Source organism: Elephas maximus, chromosome 12, assembly GCF_024166365.1.
Source record: "Elephas maximus indicus isolate mEleMax1 chromosome 12, mEleMax1 primary haplotype, whole genome shotgun sequence".
Classification (NCBI taxonomy): Eukaryota; Metazoa; Chordata; class Mammalia; order Proboscidea; family Elephantidae; genus Elephas; species Elephas maximus.
The window spans coordinates 93,042,050-93,065,262 of NC_064830.1; the positions used below are offsets into that span (position 1 = coordinate 93,042,050).

At 48.1% G+C, this 23,213-nt stretch overlaps 1 protein-coding gene across 2 annotated transcripts in view; it reads left to right on the forward strand.

The window, feature by feature from the left end:
- Positions 1-23,213, forward strand: part of COL26A1 (collagen type XXVI alpha 1 chain) — a 248,399-nt gene that overhangs the window by 201,027 nt on the left and 24,159 nt on the right. For both annotated transcript variants that reach the window (XM_049904167.1, XM_049904168.1), the window contains exon 4: positions 22,935-22,996. In XM_049904167.1, the coding sequence (XP_049760124.1) occupies positions 22,935-22,996 (62 nt within the window). The remainder of the gene's footprint in view (positions 1-22,934; positions 22,997-23,213) is intronic.

Here is a 23,213-nt window from a genome sequence, read left to right on the forward strand (position 1 = left end):
TTCCACATTCCCTGAGCCCAGGAACAACCACAGAGACTACATCAGCCTCACACCAGAAGAACTGAATGGTGCCTGGCTACCGCCGATGACTGCCCTGACAGGGAACACCACAGAGAATGCATGATGGAGCAGGAGAACAGTGGGATGCAGACCTCAAATTCTCCTAAAAAGAGCAGGCTTAATGGTCTGACTGAAACTGGAGGAATCCCTGAAGTCATGGTCCCCAGACCCTCTGTTAGCCCAAGACTGGAACCATTCCCGAAACCAACTCTTCAGACAGGGATTGGACTGGACTATAAGAAAGATACTGGTGAGGATAGCTTATTTCACTCAGCATAATGTTTTCCAGGTTTATCCATGTCATAGCGTGCATCAGAACATCATTACTCTTCACGGCAGTATAGTATTTCATTGTCTGGATATACCACATTTTGTTTATCCATCCATCTGTTGATGAATACTTGAGTTGTTTCCACCTTTTGGCTACTGTGAATAATTCTGCTAGGAACATTGATGTACAAGTCATTTGCGTTCCTGCTTTCAGTTCTGTTTGGTATGTATGTAGGAGTGGAATTGCTGGGTCAAACTAATTCGGTGTTTAACTTTTTTGAGGATCCTCCCAGCCATTTTTCACCGTGGCTCTACCATTTTTCATTGCCACCGGCAATATGAGGGCTCCAGTTTCTCCACAACCTTGCCAACAATAGTTATTGTCCATTTTCTGATAATCACTTTGCCTCTGGAGGAGCAGGGACCCTGGGAGGGGAAGGACCCTGCCCAGATGCACATGGCTATAGAGGAAGATGCAAAGCTAGTCTCCAGGCTGCCTTCCCTCGGCCAGGGCTCTTCTTCCCACCACATTACAGAGGAACAAGCCATTGACTTTGTCTTTAGTTCTTAAATTCTGCTATCATTTCTCCCTGAAAGCCCCAGTGGTCAGAGAGGCCCACCCCCTCCTGTCTGTATTTGTGGGCATCTCCTCTGTTCCCAGAAAGAGTTCAGCCTCATCACCCCCTCCTGAACCTCGGCCAGTGTGGCAAGGGGCTGAGGTGGTGGGTGCTCCTCACAGCACCTGTGGCTCAGCAGCTCCCACAGAGCCAGGCAGGCCTCCCTCTGGTCTGGAAGCTCCCAGTCAACTGGCTTCACTCCCCTGCCCCCGAACCTTGACCTTGGGCTTGGAGCCCTGTTACAGGGATTCTTTCCCAGAGACGTACAGCGATGGCAGCACCAATTGGCATGTCCAAGTGGGTCAGGAATCGCCATGTTCATCTCCCTCAGCTGCACTTGATGTCATCTCTCAGGCCGAGGTGAGACTGGCTGCCAGCTCTGTGGGACCCTGGAGATATTTATGATTTCTTTATGGATGAGGAAAAAAGGGTAAGAGCATTTCAAACAATAACTTCAGATTAACAACATAAGACAAGAAATCCACCCAGGAGAAGCAGCTGAATCGCCAAACTCTTAAAGATAAAACATATGCAGGGATGACCTCCCCAGCGTCCTTGTTCCTCAAAACAGCAGCTAAGACAGGACCATTTGTCTTTGTTGTACCGAAATCCCCTTCAAGTCCCAAGAGACCTTCCTGGAAGCCTTGAAATCCCTCTACTGAGTGGATTGTAGCACAGCTGCCCTATTCCAAGTATCCCCAGCTGTGGTCTGTGGGGACTCCAATCTGGCCCTGACCCAGGGCCCAGAAGGATTTTATCCTGCAAGGTTCTTGTCCCATCCCACCATGCTCCTGTCATTGATTTCTGGGGGCTCTGGCCAGCCTGAAGGAAAGCTATTCCGCAGCCTGTTGGGAACACTGCCAATGAGAAATATGTTAATCTAATGAAATAAGCCTGCCATAACCTGACGTACCTGACCTGCCCAGAACTCAGCTCCCAGTGACCCATCCAGCACATGACGCATCCAGCAGGTGACCCAGCCAATGTTGGAGCAGCCCCAGCGTTAAAGCTCATGCTGTTTTCTCAGGAGCTCTCACTTAGCGCCGCCTGCCTTACTGTTCTAATTCACTTGTTCTTTGTTGCTGCTGAGTTGGCTCCAGCTCTTGATGACCATATGTATAACAGAAGGAAGCGCTGCCCAGTGTTGTGTCATCTTCATGCTCATTGGTCTATCTGAGACCATTGTTGTGGCTATTGTGCCAATCCATCTCATGGAGGGATTCCTTCATTTTTGCTGATGTGTCCAAAGTAAGCAAGCTGAAGTCTCATCATCCTCACTTCTAATGAGCATTCTGATTGTATTTTTTCTAAGACTGATTTGTTCGATTTTTTTGGTAGCCCACCGTATATTCCATACTCTGTGCCAATACCACGGTTTGAATGCATCAATTTTTCTTCTATCTTCCTTTTTCACTATCCAACTTTCACATGTATATCAAGTGATTATGAGAGAACAGGCTTGGGTCAGATGCACCTTAGTCATCCAAGTGACATCGTTGCTTTTTTCAACTTTAAAGAAGTCTTTTGCAGCAGATTTGCCCAGTGATATACATTGTTTGATTTCTTAACTGCTGCTTCCATAGACGTTGGTTGTGTTGATCCAAGTAGAAGGAAATTGTTGGCAACTAATTCACTTACTCACGAGGTTTCCGAGGTCCTCAGAGCAATCAGAAGCAGGGAATTATTATGGAAAGAATACGGGCTTTGAGCATCTGTGAACTGGGTTCCTGTCCCTTGCTGCTTGGGTGACCTGTGGCAACGTCATAGCCTCTCCTCATTGCTGTCATCTGTAAAAGTGGGATCATAATACCAGGGTGAGAATGCCTGGTGCAGAATAGCAGTGCTCAGCGAGCATTATAGGAGCCCAGGGCATGCAACTCTTGTCATCATCATTGCCTTAAACAGCCAATGCGAATGGGGGAGAAAGCACCAGCTAAAGGGAACACCATCCACAGGGAAGAGGCTTCAGGAAGACCTTGGAGCCAAACTCAGAGTCCAGGGCTCAGAAAGCCTACAGTTGGTGGAGGTGAGGAAGGAACAGTGGAGAGAGGCTTTCAGTTTAGGGGTGAGCCACCCTCCGTGCTTCGGCACGCCTCATGTAGATGCCCCTGTGGGGAGGGCTTCAGGACCACGTGCACCTCAGCTTGAGGGGCAGGGAGCAGTCAGAGACCTCTTAGAGGGTTCTTTCCACAATGGCTCAAGGGCAGGCTCTCTGCTGTCCAGAGCCTGTGAGGGTCCCCAAGGCCTCTGTGTTCTCTGTCTCCCTTGCTTCCCTGCCATCTCAGGCAGGTGTTTGGTGGGCTTACCACACAAGTCTGCCTTGAGACCCTAAGACCATCGTCAGCCCTGCGATGCCCCTGAGGGCTTCTGGACACCAGCAGCTGCCTCCACCCAACATGGACACAGGAGAGCTCCCCCCTCCCTAGGAGTCTTTCCTCAACAGATGGCATGAGCTGCAGGTCACCATACCCTCCATAGGGCAGTGGCAGTCTCCGAGCCACAAGACCTTGTCCAGACCTCATGGGCACACAGGGCCAGAACTGTCACTCCATTTTATTCTGGAGAGAAACTGATTGTCTGCTGACAGGAAGCCAGAGCACTGAGAGGGGACCAGGCCTCTGGCTCCTTGTCCTGTGCTTTGGCCCTGTCTGGATGTCCCCAAGTGGGCAGGCTGCTGCCCCAGCCCACAGAGGGCCTGGACTGCTTCTCAGGGATCACAATTCACCACAGAAGCCAAGAAGAAGCCGCCATGACAGGAGACAAATCCCTGCTCCTTTGCCCACAGGAGAGAAAAAGAGAGGGGAGAGGTGGACGCCTGCTGATGCACTTTCTGGCTCCGGTTACAATTTCTGGCTCAAGGCCTCAAGAGCATGAAGTCCCTCCTTGCATTTGACCAATGGGAAGCTGAGGCCCAGAGAGGGCTGCACCCTGCCTGAAGACCCACAGCACAGTTCTAGATGCCTGGCCTCAGTCTCTGGAAGAGGCAGGACTGGGCTTATTGCTGTGTGCAGCAAAAGGTGGCGTGCTCATAGAGCAGCGGACGAGGGCCTCCAGTCCACAGCACAGCGCTCTGGCCTCGGTGGCACCTAAAGAGCAGTGGGTAGCAATACAGCAGGGCCCGGTGACTCCTTCTTCTGCAGCCTCTTGGTGCTCATTTTGTTTCCTTTTGCTGGAGAGGCTGTGGGTGCAGTAAGTCGGGTGGGAGGACCCCTGGCCTTCCCCAGAGGAGGTGATTGGGGTCTGGGTCATAGCTCTGCCACTGTAACCTGGCCAGGTCTCCTTCCCTCTTTGGACTGCCTCTTGCACACTTATAAACTGGACCATGGATTTCCGGCCTCACCAGCCACACAGGTACCAGGTGAGGTCAAGGTTGTGGAAGCCCTTTGTAAACCACAGGCCCTATATAAATGAAGAATGTTGCTGTTAGGATTAGGATCAGACACACAGACACAGACACACACACACACAGGCACAATATGCACACAGACATCAACACAGAGATGCTCTGTATGGGTTGCCTAAGCCTGCTGAAACAAAATACCACAAACAGAGTGGCTTATAAACAGAAATTTATTATCTCACGATTCTGGAGACTTTGTTGTTGTTATTAGGTGCCATCAAGTCGATTCCAACTCATGGTGACCCCATGTGTGTCGGAGTAGAACTGTGCTCCATGGGGTTTTCAAGTCTGTGACCTTTTGGAAGCAGATCTCTAGCCCTGTCTTCTGTGGCAGCCTTGGGTGAGTTTGAACCACTAACCTTTCAGCTAGTAGTTGAGCACTTAACAATTTGTACCACCCAGGGACTCTTCTGGAGACTTTAGGGTATTGGCCATGTTGATTCCTTCTGAGGGCTGTGAGAGAGAAATTGTTCCACGCATCTTTCCTAGCTTCTAGTCGCTCACAGCAATCCTTGGCATTCCTTGACTTACAGATCCATCTTCACATGGCCATCCCTTCTCTGTCTCCCTGTCTGTGTCTATTCTCCTCTCTTATAAGGCCACCACTCAGATTGGATTAGAATCTACCCTACTGCAGTATGACCTCGTATTAACCTAACTGATAACATCTTCAAAGACCCTGTTTCCAAATAGGATCACATTCACAGTAGGGGTTAGGACTTCAGCATATCTTTTGGGGGACATGATTCAATCCATAACACACTCCCACACAGACTCCCCCACACTTACACCTGAGGGTATGTGTACACACACACACACACAGACACTTGTACACACTCACATACAAAAAATGTTTTTTTTTTAGTAATTTTTATTGAGCTTTAAGTGAACATTTACAAATCAAGTCAGTCTGTCACATATAAGCTTATATACACCTTACTCCATACTCCCACTTACTCTCCCCCAATGAGTCAGCCCTTCCGGTCTCTCCTTTCATGACAATTTTGCCAGTTTTCTAGCCCTCTCTACCCTCCCATCTCCCCTCCAGACAGGAAATGCCAACACAGTCTCAAGTGTCCACCTGATACAAGTAGCTCACTCTTCATCAGCATCTCTCTCCTACCCATTGTCCAGTCCCTTCCATGTCTGATGAGTAGTCTTCGGGAATGGTTCCTGTCCTGGGCCAACAGAAGGTTTGGGGACCATGACCGCCAGGATTCCTCTAGTCTCAGTCAGACCATTAAGTCTGGTCTTTTTATGAGAATTTGGGGTCTGCATCCCACTGATCTCCTGCTTCCTCGGGGGTTCTCCGTTGTGCTCCCTGTCAGGGCAGTCATCGGTTGTGGCCGGGCACCATCTAGTTCTTCTGGTCTCAGGATGATGTAAGTCTCTGGTTCCTGTGGCCCTTTCTGTCTCTTGGGCTCATAGTTATTGTGTGACCTTGGTGTTCTTCATTCTCCTTTGATCCAGGTGGGTTGAGACCAATTGATGCATCTTAGATGGCCGCTTGTTAGCATTTAAGACCCCAGACGCCACATTTCAAAGTGGGATGCAGAATGTTTTCATAATAGAATTATTTTGCCAATTGACTTAGAAGTCCCCTTGAGCCATAGTCCCCAAACCCCCGCCCTTGCTCTGCTGACCTTTGAAGCATTCAGTTTATCCCGGAAACTTCTTTGCTTTTGGTCCAGTCCAGTTGAGCTGACCTTCTGTGTATTGAGTATTGTCCTTCCTTTCACCTAAAGTAGTTCTTATCTACTAACTAATCAGTAAATAACCCTCTCTCACCCTCCCTCCCTCCCCCTCTCGTAACCACAAAAGTTTGTGTTCTTCTCAGTTTGTACTATTTCTCAAGATCTTATAATAGTGGTCTTATACAATATTTGTCCTTTTGCCTCTGACTAATTTCGCTCAGCATAATGCCTTCCAGGTTCCTCCATGTTATGAAATGTTTCACAGATTCGTCACTGTTCTTTATCGATGCGTAGTATTCCATTGTGTGAATATACCACAATTTATTTACCCATTCATCCGTTGATGGACACCTTGGTTGCTTCCAGCTTTTTGCTATTGTAAACAGAGCTGCTTTTTTTTTTTTAAACAGAGCTGCAATAAACATGGGTGTGCATATATCTGTTCGTGCGAAGGCTCTTATTTCTCTAGGATATATTCCGAGGAGTGGGATTTCTGGGTTGTATGGTAGCTCTATTTCTAACTTTGTAAGAAAACGCCAGATAGATTTCCAAAGTGATTGTACCATTTTACATTCCCACCAGCAGTGTATAAGAGTTCCAATCTCTCCGCAGCCTCTCCAACATTTATTATTTTGTGTTTTTTGGATTAATGCCAGCCTTGTTGGAGTGAGATGGAATCTCATCGTAGTTTTAATTTGCATTTCTCTAATGGTTAATGATCAAGAGCATTTTCTCATGTATCTGTTAGCTGCCTGAATATCTTCTTTAGTGAAGGGCATGTTCATATCTTTTGCCCACTTCTTGATTGGGTTGTTTGTCTTTTTGTGGTAGAGTTTTAACAGAATCATATAGATTTTAGAGATCAGGTGCTGGTCGGAGATGTCATAGCTGAAAATTCTTTCCCAGTCTGTAGGTGGTCTTTTCACTCTTTTGGTGAAGTCTTTAGATGAGCATAGGTGTTTGATTTTTAGGAGCTCCCAGTTATCTGACTTCTCTTTGTCATTTTTGGTAATGTTTTGTATTCTGTTTATGCCTTGTATTAGGGCTCCTAACGTTGTCCCTATTTTTTCTCCCATGATCTTTATCGTTTTAGTCTTTATGTTTAGGTCTTTGATCCACTTGGAGTTAGTTTTTGTGCATGGTGTGAGGTATGGGTCCTGTTTCATTTTTTTGCAAATGAATATCCAGTTATGCCAGCACCATTTGTTAAAAAGACTATCTTTTCCCCAATTAACTGACACTGGGCCTTTGTCAAATATCAGCTGCTCATATATGGATGGATTTATATCTGGACTCTCAATTCTGACCCATTGGTCTATGTGCCTGTTGTTGTACCAGTACCAGGCTGTTTTGACTACTGTGGCTGTATAATAGGTTCTAAAATCAGGTAGAGTGAGGCCTCCCACTTTCTTCTTCTTTTTCAGTAATGCTTTACTTATCCGAGGCTTCAAGAAACGTGTTCTTGAATGTTTCCACTCTGGTGGTGGACACATGAGTTTGTCCCCCGACCCTGTGCTGCCCAGCAGCAGTGTCTTGACCCTCTCTGAGCCATTGATGCTGCCCTGAGGCTGTGGTGGCTTCACACCCCTCCTGAATGTCACCCTGGATATGGTTTATCGCTCTGCCTCTTACAGCCCCCACCTTATGCCGGCTGCCAGTTTGGGTTTCTTAGTTGGGACCCAGTTGTCCACTGGGGGAGAGGAGCAAGACAATAGGGTAGCCTTATTGAAGCAGCAGTCAAGAAATCAAATGACATAATGCATTGGGCAAATGTGCTATAACAGACCTCTTTAAAGTTTTAAAAAAACAAAGATGTCACTTTGATGACTAAGGTGTGCCTGACCCAAGTCATGCTCTTTTCAGTTGCCTCATCTGCATATGACAGCTGGGCAATGGAAAAGGAAGGCAGAAGAACTGATGCATTCGAACTGTAGTGTTGGTAGATAATATTGAATATACCATGGATGGCCAGAAGAGTGAACAAATCGGTCTTAGAAGAAATACAATCAGAATGGTTCTTAGAATTAAGGATGATGATGCTTTGAACTGCTCCCTTTGGACACGTCATCAGTTTGCTAGAAAAGAACATCATGTTTGGTAAAGTAGGTCAGTGAAAATGAAGGAAACCCTCAGTGAGATGGATTGACATGATAGCCACAATAGTGGTCTCAAGCATTACAACAATCATGAAGATGTCAAAGGACCAGGCAGTATTTCATTGTGTTATACATAAGATCACCATGAGTTAGAGCTGACTCGATGCCACCTAACAACAACGCATATCAAACTGAGACAACTAACTTTTTGGGAGGGAGCTCATTTCTTAAAGAGAAGTGTTTTGGTTTTTTGTTTTTTAATTTCTACTGTTTTGCCCATAGAAGTTGAGGGTCCTAATGTTTTAAAAAGAAAATGCTATGGTGCCCTCAGCTAGTTCAAGGGGCCAAGATAGCATCTGGGGATAGGCTGTGGAAAAGCTGGGGTGAACCTCAGAGGACAGCAGGGTGGGGACTCAAGTCAGGAGGAAGTTGGCAAAAGCAGGGCCCAAAGGAGCTCCTGGAACTTCAGGCCTTTTAAGCAGGTCAGTTCCAGAGGCAAGCCAGTATGGTGGTTAAGAGCATGGATGTTACCTCCAAACTGCCTGAGTTTGAGTCCAGTTTCTGCCACTTGGAAACCCTGGTGGCATAGTGGTTAAGTGCTATGGCTGCTAACCAAAAGGTCAGGAGCTCGAATCCACGAGGTGCTCCTTGGAAACTCTGTGGGGCAGTTCTACTCTGTACTGAAGGGTCGCTATGAGTCAGAATTGATTCGATGGCAGTGGGTTTGGTTTGGTTTGGTCCTGCCACTTACTAGCTGTGACGGTTATGGTTGTGTGTCAACTTGGCTGGACCATGATTCTCAGTTGTTTGGCAGTAGTAATATGATGTTATGATCACCTTCATTATGAGATTTGATATAATGTGATCACCTCCACGATGGGATCTGCTGTGAACAGCCAGTCATTTGAAAAGGAGTTTCCCTGGGCGTGTGGCCTGCATTGAATATAAGTGGACATTCTGGCAAGGCTTGTGGGCTTTTGCTTGAGCTGGAACCTGCAGTTGGCTCCTGTTCGTCTGACCTCCAGGTCTTGGGACTTGAGCTAGCAGCTTACCTATGGTCTTGCCTGCCGATCTTGGGATTCGTCAATCTTTGCAGCCTGTGAGCAAGAACCCTGCTCTCTGACCTGCTGATCTTGGGTTCGCTAGCCCCTGCGGCCAAATGAATCAGGAGAAGCCTCTGTCCTGATCCACGGACTTGAGATGTTCCAGCCTCTACGACCATGTGAGCCATTTCCTTGATAGAAATCTCTCTTTATATATATGAATATGCTTTAGTGGTTTTGCTTCTCTAGAGAACCCAGCCTAAGACACTAGCTGTGTGACTTTGGGTATGTTACCTAACTTCTATGTGCCTCAGTTTCCTTATTGGTAATATGGAGACAATGGTCTCTACCTCATAGTGTGACTTGGAATCGACTCAACGGCAACTGGTTTTGTTTTTGTTTTGTTTTTTGGTCTCTACATGGCAGGGTTCTGCTGCTGTTCATTAGGTTTTCACTGGCTAATACTTTTCAGAAGTAGACTGCCGGGTCCTTCTTCCATTCATTGTCAGAAAGAACATTTCAAGATCTATGCTGAAGTACAACGCTGTCAGTGATAGGATAATATCCATACACCTACAAGGAAGACCAGTTAATATGACTGTTATTCAAATATACGCACCAACCACTAGGGCCAAAGATGAAGAAATGGAAGATTTTGTATTAACTGCTGCAGTCTGAAATTGATCAAACATGCAATCAAGATGCATTGATAATTACTGGTGATTTTAATGCAAAAGTTGGAAACAAAGAAGGATCGGTAGTTGGAAAATATGGCCTTGGTGATAGAAACAGTGCTGGAGATCGAATGATAGAATTTTGCAAGACCAATGACTTCTTCATTGCAAATACCTTCTTTCACCAACATAAATGGCGATTATACACATGGACCTCGCCAGATGGAGCACACAGAAATCAGATTGACTACATCTGTGGAAAGAGACGATGGAAAAGTTTAATGCAATCAGTCAGAACAAGGCCAGGGGCCGACTGTGGAACAGACCACCCACTGCTCATATGCAAATTCAAGCTGAAACTGAAGAAAATCAGAGCAAGTCCACGAGAGCCAAAATATGACCTTGAGTATATCCCACCTGAATTTAGGGACCATCTGAAGAATAGATTTCACGCATTGAACACTGGTGACCGAAGACCGGACAAGTCGTGGAATGACATCAAGGACATCACACATGAAGAAAGCAAAAGGTCATTGAAAAGACAGGAAAGAAAGAAAAGACCAAGATGGGTGTCAGAGAAGACTCTGAAACTTGCTCTCGAACGTCGAGCAGCTAAAGCAAAAGGAAGAATTGATGAAGTAAAAGAACTGAACAGAAGATTTCAAAGGGCGGCTCGAGAAGACAAAGTATTATAATGACATGTGCAAAGAGCTGGAAATGGAAAACCAAAAGGGAAGAACATGTTCTGCGTTTCTCAAGCTGAAAGAATTGAAGGAAAAATTCAAGCCTCGAGTTGCAATAGTGAAGGATTCCATGGGGAAAATATTAAATGACGCAGGAAGCATCAAAAGAAGATGGAAGAAATACACAGAGTCATTACACCAAAAAGAATTAGTCGATGTTCAACCATTTCAAGAGGTGACATATGATCAGGAACTGATGGTACTGAAGGAAGAAGTCCAAACTGCTCTGAAGGCATTGGCGAAAAACAAGCGTCCAGGAGTTGATGGAATATCAATTGAGATGTTTCAACAAACAGATGCAGGGCTGGAGGTGCACACTCATCTATGCCAAGAAATATGGAAGACAGCTTCCTGGCCAACTGACTGGAAGAGATCCATATTTACGCCTATTCCCAAGAAATGTGATCCAACCGAATGTGGAAATTATAGAACAATATCATTAATATCACACGCAAGCAAAATTTTGCTGAAGATCATTCAAAAATGGCTGCAGCAGTATATCAACAGGGAACTGCCAGAAATTCAGGCCGGTTTCAGAAGAGGACGTGGAACCAGGGATATCATTGCTGATGTCAGATGGATCCTGGCTGAAAGCAGAGAATACCAGAAGGATGTTTACCTGTGTTTTACTGACTATGCAAAGGCATTCGACTGTGTGGAGCATAACAAATTATGGATAACATTGCGAAGAATGGGAATTCCAGAACACTTAATTGTGCTCATGAGGAACCTTTGCATAGATCAAGAGGCAGTTGTTCGGACAGAACAAGGGGATACTGATTGGTTTAAAGTCAGGAAAAGTGTGTGCCAGGGTTGTATTCTTTCACCATACCTATTTAATCTGTGTGCTGGGCAAATAATCCGAGAAGCTGGACTGTATGAAGAAGAACAGGGCATCAGGATTGGAGGAAGACTCATTAACAACCTGCATTATGCAGATGACCCAACCTTGCCTGCTGAAAGTGAAGAGGACTTGAAGCACTTACTGATGAAGATCAAAGACCACAGCCTTCAGTATGGATTGCACCTCAGCAAAAAGAATACAAAAATCCTTACAACTGGACCAATGAGCAACATCATGATAAACAGAGAAAAGATTGACGTTGTCAAGGATTTCATTTTACTTGGATCCACAATCAACAGCCATGGAAGCAGCAATCAAGAAACCAAAAGACACATTGCATTGGGTAAATCTGCTGCAAAGGACCTCTTTAAAGTGTTGAAGGGCAAAGATACCACCTTGAAGACTAAGGTTCACCTGACCCAAGCCATGGTATTTTCATCCACATCATATGCATGTGAAAGCTGGAGAATGAATAAGGAAGACCGAAGAAGAATTGATGCCTTTGAATTGTGGTGTTGGCAAAGAATATTGAGTATACCAAGGACCGCCAGAAGAATAAATAAATCTGTCTTGGAAGAAGTACAACCAGAATGCTCCTTAGAAGCAAGGATGGCGAGACTGCGTCTTACATACTTTGGACATGTTGTCAGGAGGGATCAGTCTCTGGAGAAGGACATCATGCTTGGCAGAGTACAGGGTCAGCGGAAAAGAGGAAGACCCTCAACGAGGTGGATTGACACATGACTGCAACAAAGAGCTGAAGCATAACAACGATTGTGAGGATGGCGCAGGACCGGGCAGTGTTTCGCTCTGTTGTGCATACGGTCGCTGTGAGTCAGAACAGACTCAAGGGCACCCAACAACAACAACAACATGGTAGGGTTAAATAAATTTACATGAAAAAGGATTCAGTAGCATTGTCCAGCACTGAACATAAGGTGCTATTTTCTTTTTTTATTATGCTTTTCTTGCATCGCTCCAGATGGGCTAGACCTTCATCTCTAGTGAAATCAGAAGAGAACGTTTCCTTCCTTCCCATGGTGGTGCCATCCAGAATATAATGAACTTCAGCCTCAAAACGTCTTCCTTATCTCTCCCTTAAGTCTTGTTGTTACAGTTTAAGCCCTTTCCCTCCTTTTCTGGCCTTAGTGGAAATGGAAAACAGCTGCTCAGGGCTTCAGAAGAGGCGCTTGACCCTGCACCATGAGGAGGTCTTATGCTCCCAGCCAGATCTGCCAGGGTGCGCCCAGACAGACAGCCACTGGAGCCACACACCTCCACTCCCAGCGTCTCGGGGTCCTCTGGAACTGGGAGAGGGGGAGGGGGACAGAGAGGAAGCACCAAGAACAGCCTTCTCCAAACGCAAAGCAGGGGACACCACGCAGTGGGTCCCCAGGCCCCTGCCCCAGCCTTCCTCCTGGGTGGGCCTTCCTGGGCCTCCTCTTCAGGCCCTCACATAACGACCCCTGTCTAGGGCCTCAAATTTCACTCCCACCTTTTCTGTGTTTCTGACCTGGAAATTATTTTTTTAATGTGGTCAAATAGACACAACAAAAAGTTTACCATTTTAACCTTACCATTGAATGACATTGATTACATTCACCATGTGATGCTGCCATCACCACTGTCCGCTTCCAGAAGCTTTACAGAAGGTCAGAACCCCTTCAGCAATAACTCTTACCCCGCGACCTCCGATACCCAGAGAAACCAAACCCTTTGCTGTCCAGTCGATTCTGACTCATAGAGACCCTACAGTGATAACTTACACTAACAAACTTTTGTTTCTAAGGCAGGTACCTAAGCTAGATATCTTATATAGTTGGGATCACACGTTAGTTGTCCTTTTGTGTCTGACTTCTTTCACTCGGCATCATGTTTTCAAGGTTCATCCGTGTCGTTGCAGGGATCAGAACTTCCTTTCTCTTTACGGCTGAGTAGGACTCCATTGTGTGTGTGGACCACATTTTGTTTATCCATTCATCCGCTGATGGACACTGGGGATGTTTCCCACCTTTTGTCTAGTGTGAATAAGGCTGCAGTGAGCATTGTCTAGAAAACCCTGGTGGCGTAGTGGTTAAGAGCTATGGCTGCTAACTAAAAGGTCAGCAGTTTGAATCCACTGGGTGCTCCTGGGAAACCCAGTGGGGCAGTTCTACTCTGCCCTATAGGGTCGCCATGAGTCAGAATCGACTCAACAGCAACCGTTTTTTGAACATTGTCTGAGTCCCTGCTTTCAAGTCTCTTGAGTATAATACCAAAGAGTGGAATTGCTAGGTCACGTGATGCTGATTTGGGACGCTTGACCCTCAGTCTTGCTGCTTCAGGCTGATGTTCTTGAGCACCTGGAGGAGGTTAAGCAGCAAACGCACAGGGTGCTGCCTCCTCTGTCCCAGCAGCAGAGCTGGGAGTGGCTGTGGCCTGCTGGGCTGGTCCTTCCTGCCCTTGCTGTCCTTGCCACACAGCTAGAGAGCACTGGGGCTTCTCCTAGCAGGATTCTGGCCTCTGGGAGAGCCTGAGCTCGAGCCCCAAGGCTGCTCCCTGGCAAGCAGCCTGGGACAGGGGCGTCACCCAGGTGTGACATAGGAGGGTGGGAAAAGGCAGGCAGGATTCCACCCAGAGACCTGTAACTGGCCAGCTCAGCCACTAAGCTTTAATGCAGCTGCCTGGAAGTGAGCGGAGGGGTTGGAGCAAAGCAGGAGCAAGGGCATCCCCTCCCAGTCCTGCTCTCTCCGCAAGGGCCACACTGCTGGCTCTCCAAGAGGAAGCACAAGTATCTTTGCAGTTCCCGTGACAGGGGACTATGCTTCCCTCCATTTTTCTAGGGTACAAGAATGAAGAGTGCAAGACATGACCCCTGCCCTCAAGGAGCTCACAGTCCACAGGGAAGATGGACACACAAGAAATAGTCCCCATCCTAGGTGCTAAATGCAAAAACAAGGTGTGCACAGGACACATGATGATTGATTGGAAGATGGATGTGCCTAAGTCTGTCTGGGGCAGTCAAGGAAGGCTTCCTGGAGGGGGCGGCACTCAAGTAGAAGTTAACTGGTCACTGGGGTGGGTTGGGAGCCATTTCTAGATAAGATAACAAGACAAACAAAAGCCTAGAAGAACGAGAAGTATTCAGGGTGTGGCAATTATGCCACACTGCAGAGTTTGTCCTTGGGGCGATGGGGAGCATAGGAGGTGACATGGTCGAACTGGTATTTTAGGACAATTAGGAAAACAGCTTGATGGGTTTTTCACAAACTAACCACTCTTTGCAACCACCACCCAGATCAAGAAAGTGAACATTTTCACCCCCTCAGGAACCTTCCTCCTGCTCCTTTCTGTGACTGCCCTCCCCAAAGTTAAGCACTAACCTGAACTCTAATGCCTTGGGTTCCTTTTACCTGTTCTTGAACTTCATACAAATGGCATCGGGCAATATGTGCTCTTTTGGATCTGGCATTTCCACTCAACATTACGCTGTGAGCATGATCCCTGTGGTTGTGTGGGGGTTGTTCACTCATACTCCATCTTGTGACTCTACGATTTCTTTATCCTGTCAACTGTTGATTGGCATTTGGGTGGCTTAGAGCTTTTGGTTATTGTCAAGTCTGAGCATGCTAGGGCTGCCATAACAATATACCACAGAGAGGGTGGCTTTAAAGAACAGACATTTCCTTTCTCACAATTTCTGGAGGCCAGATGCCCCAGTCAGGGTCTCAGCCATGTCAGTTCCTTCTGTGGGCCTCTCTCCTGGTTTCTGGTGACAGCCAGCAATGCTTGGCGTTCCTTCCCTGCTTGTAAATGCTTCTGTGGTGCCTTCCCCTGTGTGTGTGACAGCGTCTAGGATGCTTTTTTTAATGAGACATCACTCTGAAAGGGTTAGGTTCAGGATCTACTGTGCTCTGGTATGTCCTCGTTGAGATTACAAAAGAAAACCTCGGTCATATTTACAGGTACAGGGGTTAGGACTTCAACACACATTTTTGGGGGTGAGACAATTCAATCCATAACAGTAAATGACACTGTTATGAACATTCTTGTACATGTCTTTTGGTAAACATATTCATTCATTTTTGTTGGGTGTATGTCTAGGAATAGAATTGGTGAGTCATATCATAATATATATATATACACATATGTATGTACGTATACACACACACACACACACACACACACATATACACATACATAGGAGCTCTGGTGGTACAGTGGTTAAGAGCTTGGCTGCTAACCAGAAGGCCAACAGTTCAAATCCACCGGCTGCTCCTTGGAAACCCTATGGGGCAGATCTACTGTGTCCTATAGGGTCGCTATGAGTTGGAAGTGACTCAATGGCAACGGGTCTTTAAAGTGGTTTTACCACTCACGCCCCCACCAGCAATGTAGGCACTCATCTTCACATTGCCTTGAAGTTCATGTGCTGGACAGTGTGTGGCTCACAAGTGGAACCTGGTGGAGGCCAGGAAGACCTAGGCTATGATTCTGGCCTTTACCCAGCAAGCTGTGTGACCTTGAGCATGTTGCTGAACCCCTCTGAGTCTCACCCCCCACACTAGCAAACGGAGGACGTTATGCCTGGGTATTTTTGTCTCTCACTTGGCAGGTACCTAATAAGCACTGGTGAATTGATTCCACTGGCCAGCATCGCCCTGTTTCCTTGTGGGCTCTTTCTGAACATTGTCAGAAAGTTCTACAGTCCAGGGAAGCTTCTATTGTGTTCCAGGAAGCTTTGGTGCAGCCAGCCGATTTGTATTTCTACAGTGAAGGAACATGTAAGGGCTGCCCCTCTCCAAGAAGAAACTGATGTTACTCTTTGCTAAAGTCTTGGCAGAAGTTCTTGAAAAACCTTGTCTTCTCTGCGGTCCCTGATATAAAGATGGAATTCAATTATTCTTTCCTGTCTGTGAGCCCCACAGCTGGGCCTAGTGAGCAGCCACCATTGTATCCGGCTGGCAGGCTCTCCAGCCCCTGATAGAGTTTGTTGTCCTGGCATCTGATGGGAAGCCATAGGGGAGGCACAAGGTAGGGCCCCACCCTCAGCCTGGCCTTTTCCTTCCTGTGGTCCATCTTTGAGGTATGTGACTTAGAGAAATCCAGTCTGTCTGCAATGACCTGGGGACAAGTGGCTCTCTAGAAGCCAACGTGCAAGGTAGCTTCCTTGGCACCAAGGTCTCTCAACTACCATGGGGCTGTGCTCAGAGCACCAGAGAGGGACCCTTGGAAATGGGGGGCTGAACTGGAAACACCAGGTGTGCAGGAATCTAGAGCAGGGCTCCAGGTTCTGCCACTATTCTGGCTTGCTTAGCCCCACTTCCACAATGATGTGTGGCAAATTGTATTTTGCTTGTTACAGGAACTTAAACCAAGGGCCTGGTTGAGGTCTGTTTGGGCAGGTTGCCAGTGCTAGGTCGGGTGCGGGGGTGCAGGGCAAGTCCAGAAATAGATACACTAGTGTTTAGCTCATGCTGTGAGGCTCAGGGCTCCCCACCAGTGGTCTGCTTCCTCACCTGTAAACAACAGCATCCCTCATGGGGCTGCTACGAAGATTTAATGAGTCAGTGCACAGGAAGCCCTTAGCACTGGGCCCAGAGCGGAGCAGGAGGGTGGTGAACACTGGCCGTTGTTGTGTCAGGCCCTAAATAGTTGAGCAAGTAAGAGCAAAGTGCATGCACTTCCGGGTCAGTTTCTGGTTGGGAGGCGTCTGGTAAATTTGCCCAACCTTGCTGAACCTCAGTTTTCCTATCTGCAAAATGGGGATAACAATCTAGTGGCTGCCTCATCAGATGACTCTGGCCTGTATCCTCCTTAGCAGAATGAGGAGAGATGAGGGTTGGCCTTCCCTGTGGATGGCAGGCTGGGAGAGATTACAGTTAGGGAGAGGAAGCCTTTTTCTCTGCAACTTGAGGTTCCCCTTTGGGGCTTAGGGAGCCTCAGGGTCTACCCAGCTCAAGCTGTGGGTAACAGCACAGGCCCACAAATTTCAGTCAAACAAAGGAAAAAACTTACCGATAATCCTTCACTCTGCTACCACAACCATTTCTATTTGTCCACGTTCCCCTTCATTCTGACTGTCCATCTTTTTAAGCAGAATACAGACGCAATTTTGTATATTTGTCACATAACATCATAAGCATGTTCTACATTTTTACCCCTTAAAATTTTTTTTTTTATTATATTATTATCTTAAATATGTATATTGTTTTTAAAAGTCAGGTCGTTTTTCAAGGTTTACAATAAAAAACAGCAGTTCCCTGAACCCCTTGTACCCTCAATTTTTGTTCCCTATTTTTTTTTTTTTTTATAGTCAGGCTGGAAACCCTTGTGTCATAGTGGTTAGGTGCTACAGCTGCTAACCAAGAGGTCAGCAGTTCGAATCCGCCAGGCGCTCCTTGGAAACTCTATGGGGCAGTTCTACTCTGTCCTATAGGGTTGCTATGAGTTGGAATCGACTCGACGGCAGTGAGTTTGGTTTTTTTTGTGTGTGTAGTCAGGCTTTCTTTTTTTGACCTTAACTCCATAGTGCTAGATACCATACACACTGCTCTTTCTTTTTCTTTTGTCTTAGAGATTCTCTCCTGACTCCCCTGTGGAAGGCTCTGGCTCTTTATTTCCAGTAACCTTCTCCTTCCATCCTCCCAACACAGCTGTGTCAGAATTTCGGTTAGATCCATAGACAACGAATAGAGTTGTCATGGATTGACTTGTGTCCCCCAAAATATCTGCCAGCTTGGCTAGGTCATGAGTCTCTTGTATGATTGTCTACCATTTTATCTTCTGATGTGATTTTCCTGTTTGTTGTAAATCCTATCACTATGATGTAATAGGAAACCCTGGTGACCTAGTGGTCAAGTGCTATGGCTGCTAACCACAAATTCAGCACTTCGAATCCACCAGGCACTCCTCCTCGGAAACTCTATGGGGCAGTTCTACTCTGCCCTATAGGGTCACTATAACTCGAAATTGACTCAACCCCACAGCGGGTATCTGGTATCAGCATGATGTAGTAAGATGGATTAGTGGCAATTATATTGATGAAGTCTATAAGATTAGATAATGTCTTGAGCTGATCTCTTTTGAGATATAAAAGAGAGAAGCGAGCAGACAGACATGGGGATCTCATACCACCAAGAAAGGAGTGCTGGGAGCAGATCGTGTCCTTTGGACCTGAGGTTCCTGCGCTGAGATGCTCCCAGACCAAGGGAAGACTGATCATAAGGACCTTCCTCCAGAGCCGACAAAGAGAGAGAAAGCCTTCCCCTGGAGCCGGTGCCCTGAATTCACACTTCTAGCCTCCTGGACTGTGAGAGAATAAACTTCTCTTTGTTAAATCCATCCACTTGTGGTATTTCTGTTACAGCAGAACTAGATGACTAAGACAAGAGCGCCATAACAAAGTAAATCGTATTCGCAGCTGAATCAGGTAGTATACCAAGATTGCCTTTGCTTTCTTTAGATTTTTCATTTTCCGGGAAGGTGATAATTCAGTTTTTTTATTCGCTTAGTTTTCCACGTGATATTAGAGATTTGTATCACTACGTATAGCACTGATTTAGTCCCAGATTTCCCCCCAAGAACTTGAATTTGGCCTTCATTACGTTCGCACGCATCAGGTGATGGCTCTTTTTCAGAGCACTTAATGGACTCACGTTGCCACTTTAGACTGCTCTGCAGTAGAGACCCAGGTCTTCTACCCTATCAGAGAAGCCCCCGGGGTTCCCAGGCCTTGGGAACCCAGCCTCACTTAGGAGGTGAACCCTGAATTCTGGGTGCAGAGCAATCACCGGTAGCAGTGCTGGCCAAAGGCAAATGGCAGGTGGACTTGGCAACTGATGGTCCTGCAGTGGGGGCCAGAGCCAGAAGCGAGAGGCCAAGTACAAAGGCACAGACAAGTGGCAGGAGCAGAGTCTTGGTGCCTAGGGCCACTGGAGCTGAGCCAATGCAAACCCCTTTTACAGAAAGGGAAACCAAGGTGCAGAGAGGGAGTGGGCCTCACCCGTCACAGTGAGTTAGTGGCAGACTAGACCGAGGTTTCCTGTAGTTCTCTTTCCTTCACAATGCAGCCTTTCTCTCTTGCTCTCTCTCATACAACGTCTTGCCTACACATCCACACTTCCGATGTTCAGATGCTGTCAGAGATTTCCCGACACTGGTCTTTGCGTCTGTGTCCTAGAGCCCAGGAAATGTCCTGTGTGTGCTGCAGGAGGGTGCTGGGAACACATGGGAGTCCTGAGAATCACAGGAAGTTAGCACCCTCAGGGCCTTCATCCCAGAGAGAGAAACAGAGGCCCGAGTAGGCCCGAGTGAGCGGGGCGGGGCCTCGGCTCGTCACAGGGCCAGGCCTTGGCTGGACACAGGGCCAGGTCTCGCCTGGTCACAGGGCCAGGCCTCGGCTGGTCACAGGGCCAGGCCTCGGCTGGTCACAGGGCCAGGCCTCGGCTGGTCACAGGGCCAAGCCTCGGCTGGTCACAGGGCCAGGCAGTGGCAGCACCGGCCCCACCAGCACTGCTTCTGTGTTTCCACAGCTCTGGCGAATAATTAAAGCAAGTTAAACAAACATTGTTTAATTGCCTGTGGATGACAGAGTGCCCGGGGAGCCATAAAACTCACCCCATTCGGGGCATTTGCCCGGGCAGGTGGCAAGGGGAGCCCAAATTGGCTGCCTCCCCTTTGCCCCGGCTGGCTGGGCCTCTCTGGCTGGGGAGCTGGACACCCTGTGCCCGTTGACAGCCAAGGCAAGTGCCTGGTGCCAGAGCAAACTAGGCCCAGGCCAGCACACTTTCCAGAAATAGGTTCCTTGGAGGCTGAGGCACGTCTCTCCCTTCTGACCTTCCCCCCAACAGAAAGCCCTATTTGTTGCCTCAGAACCTGGAAACACTGTGTTTCTGGCCTCTAAGCGTCTCAAGAACGTGTGGTTTTCACAGCTCCCTGGGTGGGGTGACTGGTGGTTTTCTGTGACTACAGCTCCACTTTACAGCTCACCCACATCCATCTCCGCCTCCACCTTCCCGCTGCCCTGAGGTGTGCCCCCAGTGTGGAGGAGGGACTGAGGCCTGAGCAAGAGAGTCACTGTTTTCAAGGTCATCCAGGTCAGCTCTGGCCCAGAGTCTGTACTTCATCCCCATAGCACACAGCTGCTCGGGGTTCATGGACCTTCTCTCCAACTAGACAGCATCTAAAGGATGGGCACCCCATCAGTGTTAGCCCAGGGCCACCAAGGGCCTCATGAACACACCTCCAAGTAGATGAAAGGATGGTTAGGAGGGTGAGGGGGTGGGCAGGTCGATGGGTGAAGTGTAGGGTGCGTGGGTGAGTAAGAAGTAGGTTGAGTGGATAGTAGAGGGTAAGGCAGGTAGATGGGTCAGTGGATGCGTGATTGGGTGAGCGGATGAGTAGAAAGTAGGGTGGGTGGATGGGTGAGGGATGTTGTTCTTGTTGTGTGCCCTTGAGTCAATTCTGACTCATAGTGACCCCATAGGATAGACTAGAACTGTCCCATAGGGTTTTCTAGGCTGTAATCTTTACAGGAGCAGATCACCAGGTCTTTCTTCCACGGAGCAGCTGGTGGGTTCAAAATGCCCACCTTTAGGTTAGCAGCCAAGCACTTAAACTTTACCCCACAAGGGTTCCTTGGGTCGGGGGTAGGGTGGGTGAATGAGTAAGTGGATGGGTGGGTAGACAAACAGGATCCTCTTTGGCTATCTTTTATATTTAAGAGAAAAAAAAAAATTTTTTTTTTTAAGAGAGAGATGCTAAAAAGATCCCTGTGTCTGCCTACGTTACTGGGCCTTGTTGACTGGGGACTTCATGGAGGGCTGGTCTCATGGGAACTCAGCCTTTCGTTGGGGGCCTCCCTAAATGTCAATGCATATGGGCCTGGCCTCCTGGTTTTGCCATGGGGGAGCCCTCCACTCTCCCATCTGGAGTTATCCTCAGCCCTCAGGAGAGCCTGGGGTCTCCACTCTCCCCATCCTCTCTGGTTTGCTAAGCGAAGACTTCTCACCTGGCCATGTTCCATCTTGCAAGATGCTATTGGCATCGCTTGTTTGCCGAGAGGTCTCCTCTGCCCTTCTCTCTGCCGTGTAGTTTTATACCTTTTTTATTTCTTTACCATAACTTTCCTGAGAGGAACTAGACAAAACACGTGTATTCGACCCACCATGTTTACCCCCAAACCATCCCCTGTCTACAAAGTCCTTCCCCATCACAGAGTCAGGAAAAATGTATACATTCCTCTAGTTTTAACGTTCCAGTGTTTATACCTCGGTCTTTAATCTGCTCTATGTATTGGGATTACTGACAAGGTTTTATTGAGGGGGAAAGAGAATTCTGTTCCTAAAAAATTCTTGTAAACCACCAACTTGGCCCAGCCAAGGGGAAGGAGGGAGGGAGATTAGGCTGAGCAGGGCCTTTGCCAGCCCATATGGCGCCTTCATGTAAACCAGGTATGGCTGGGTGAGCAGGAGGCAGGCCGGGTTTCAGCACCCCTTGCCCAGTGGCTGGGCACCCTCAGGGGGACAGAGCCTGGATCACTTATCCCCATGATCTTAAGACCCCTCATAGCCTCCCCACATCTCTTGTGGAGGAAATGGTATTTTAGAAGAGGAAAATTGACAAGGTGATTTGTGTTCAGGCTTAAAATAAGTGACAAAGATGGGGGATCTCCAGGGACAGATGGAGACTAACAGTGTGGGGGCCTGTAGGCCAGCATGGTGAGCACACAGGGCTCGCCCCATCCAAGGGGCCCCAGCTGGTCAGCCCCAGCATGCCAAGGGGGACCTATTGAGTTACCCACAGACCTCCTGGTCTCTGTGTCTGTTTAACTAGAATGGGGTTCCTGTGAGGTCAAGCTTTGAACTGAGCCAGGAAAGGAAAGAATGTAGGCCATCCCTGACTTCTACAGTAATAAAAACTCTTCAGAGCGGCTTTGAACCTTGTATTTCCTCATTAAAGAGCTCCGATCTCTGGGGGAGACAGACACAAATAGAATATCATGGCACAGGCAGATGCGTGCCTGGGGGTTCATACATACTGCTCTCCAAATTGGCCTTCCTGCCTCGGTCCCTCCACTCCCACCCCATGGACACTTGGCTTCCCCAGGGAGCTTTTTAAAAGGCAAAACTCACCTGGGCTTTCACCCATGTAAACCCTCCAACAGCTGCCCACCGGCCTGAGGATACTGCCTCACTCCCCACTCCAGGTACTCTGTGCTAGGCCTGCCCACTTCTGCAGCCCCAGCCCCGTCCCTGTCCCCCTGTGCCCTGGCTCTGAGGGGCTGCTTGCAAGCCCTGCCCTGACATGGAACAGACACTCAGACAGTCCGATGTGCTATGGGCAGGCATTCAGAAAGAAGCTTAGAGGTTGAGCTGGCTGCACTGAGGAGCGGACTCTGAGAATAATGCCCTGAAGGCTAGGTAGGAGTTTTCCAGGCAGAATGAGCAGAGAGGTTGCCCTGCCCTGCCCAGGCCAGCCTCTGCCCTCACCTCTGCTCCTCTCCTCTTTCAGAATGCATGAACTGCACCCGGCTCAGCGACATGAGCGAGCGGCTAACCACGCTGGAGGCCAAGGTCAGATGGGCTCGGGAGCCTGGGCCTGTGGAGCTGGCTGGGGGAGGGCAGACATCAGGCACCTGCCAATTGTGATGGGGAACTCCTGTCCCAGGGAGCCCAGCAGGCCTGAGCAGCGTGGTCCCAGGGGCGGGTGCTGCTGGGACCTTGGTGTGGCCCTAGGTGGCCTCCTCGGCCCTGGGCCAGCCCCCCGGGGGAGGGGATGGGCATGGGCGTG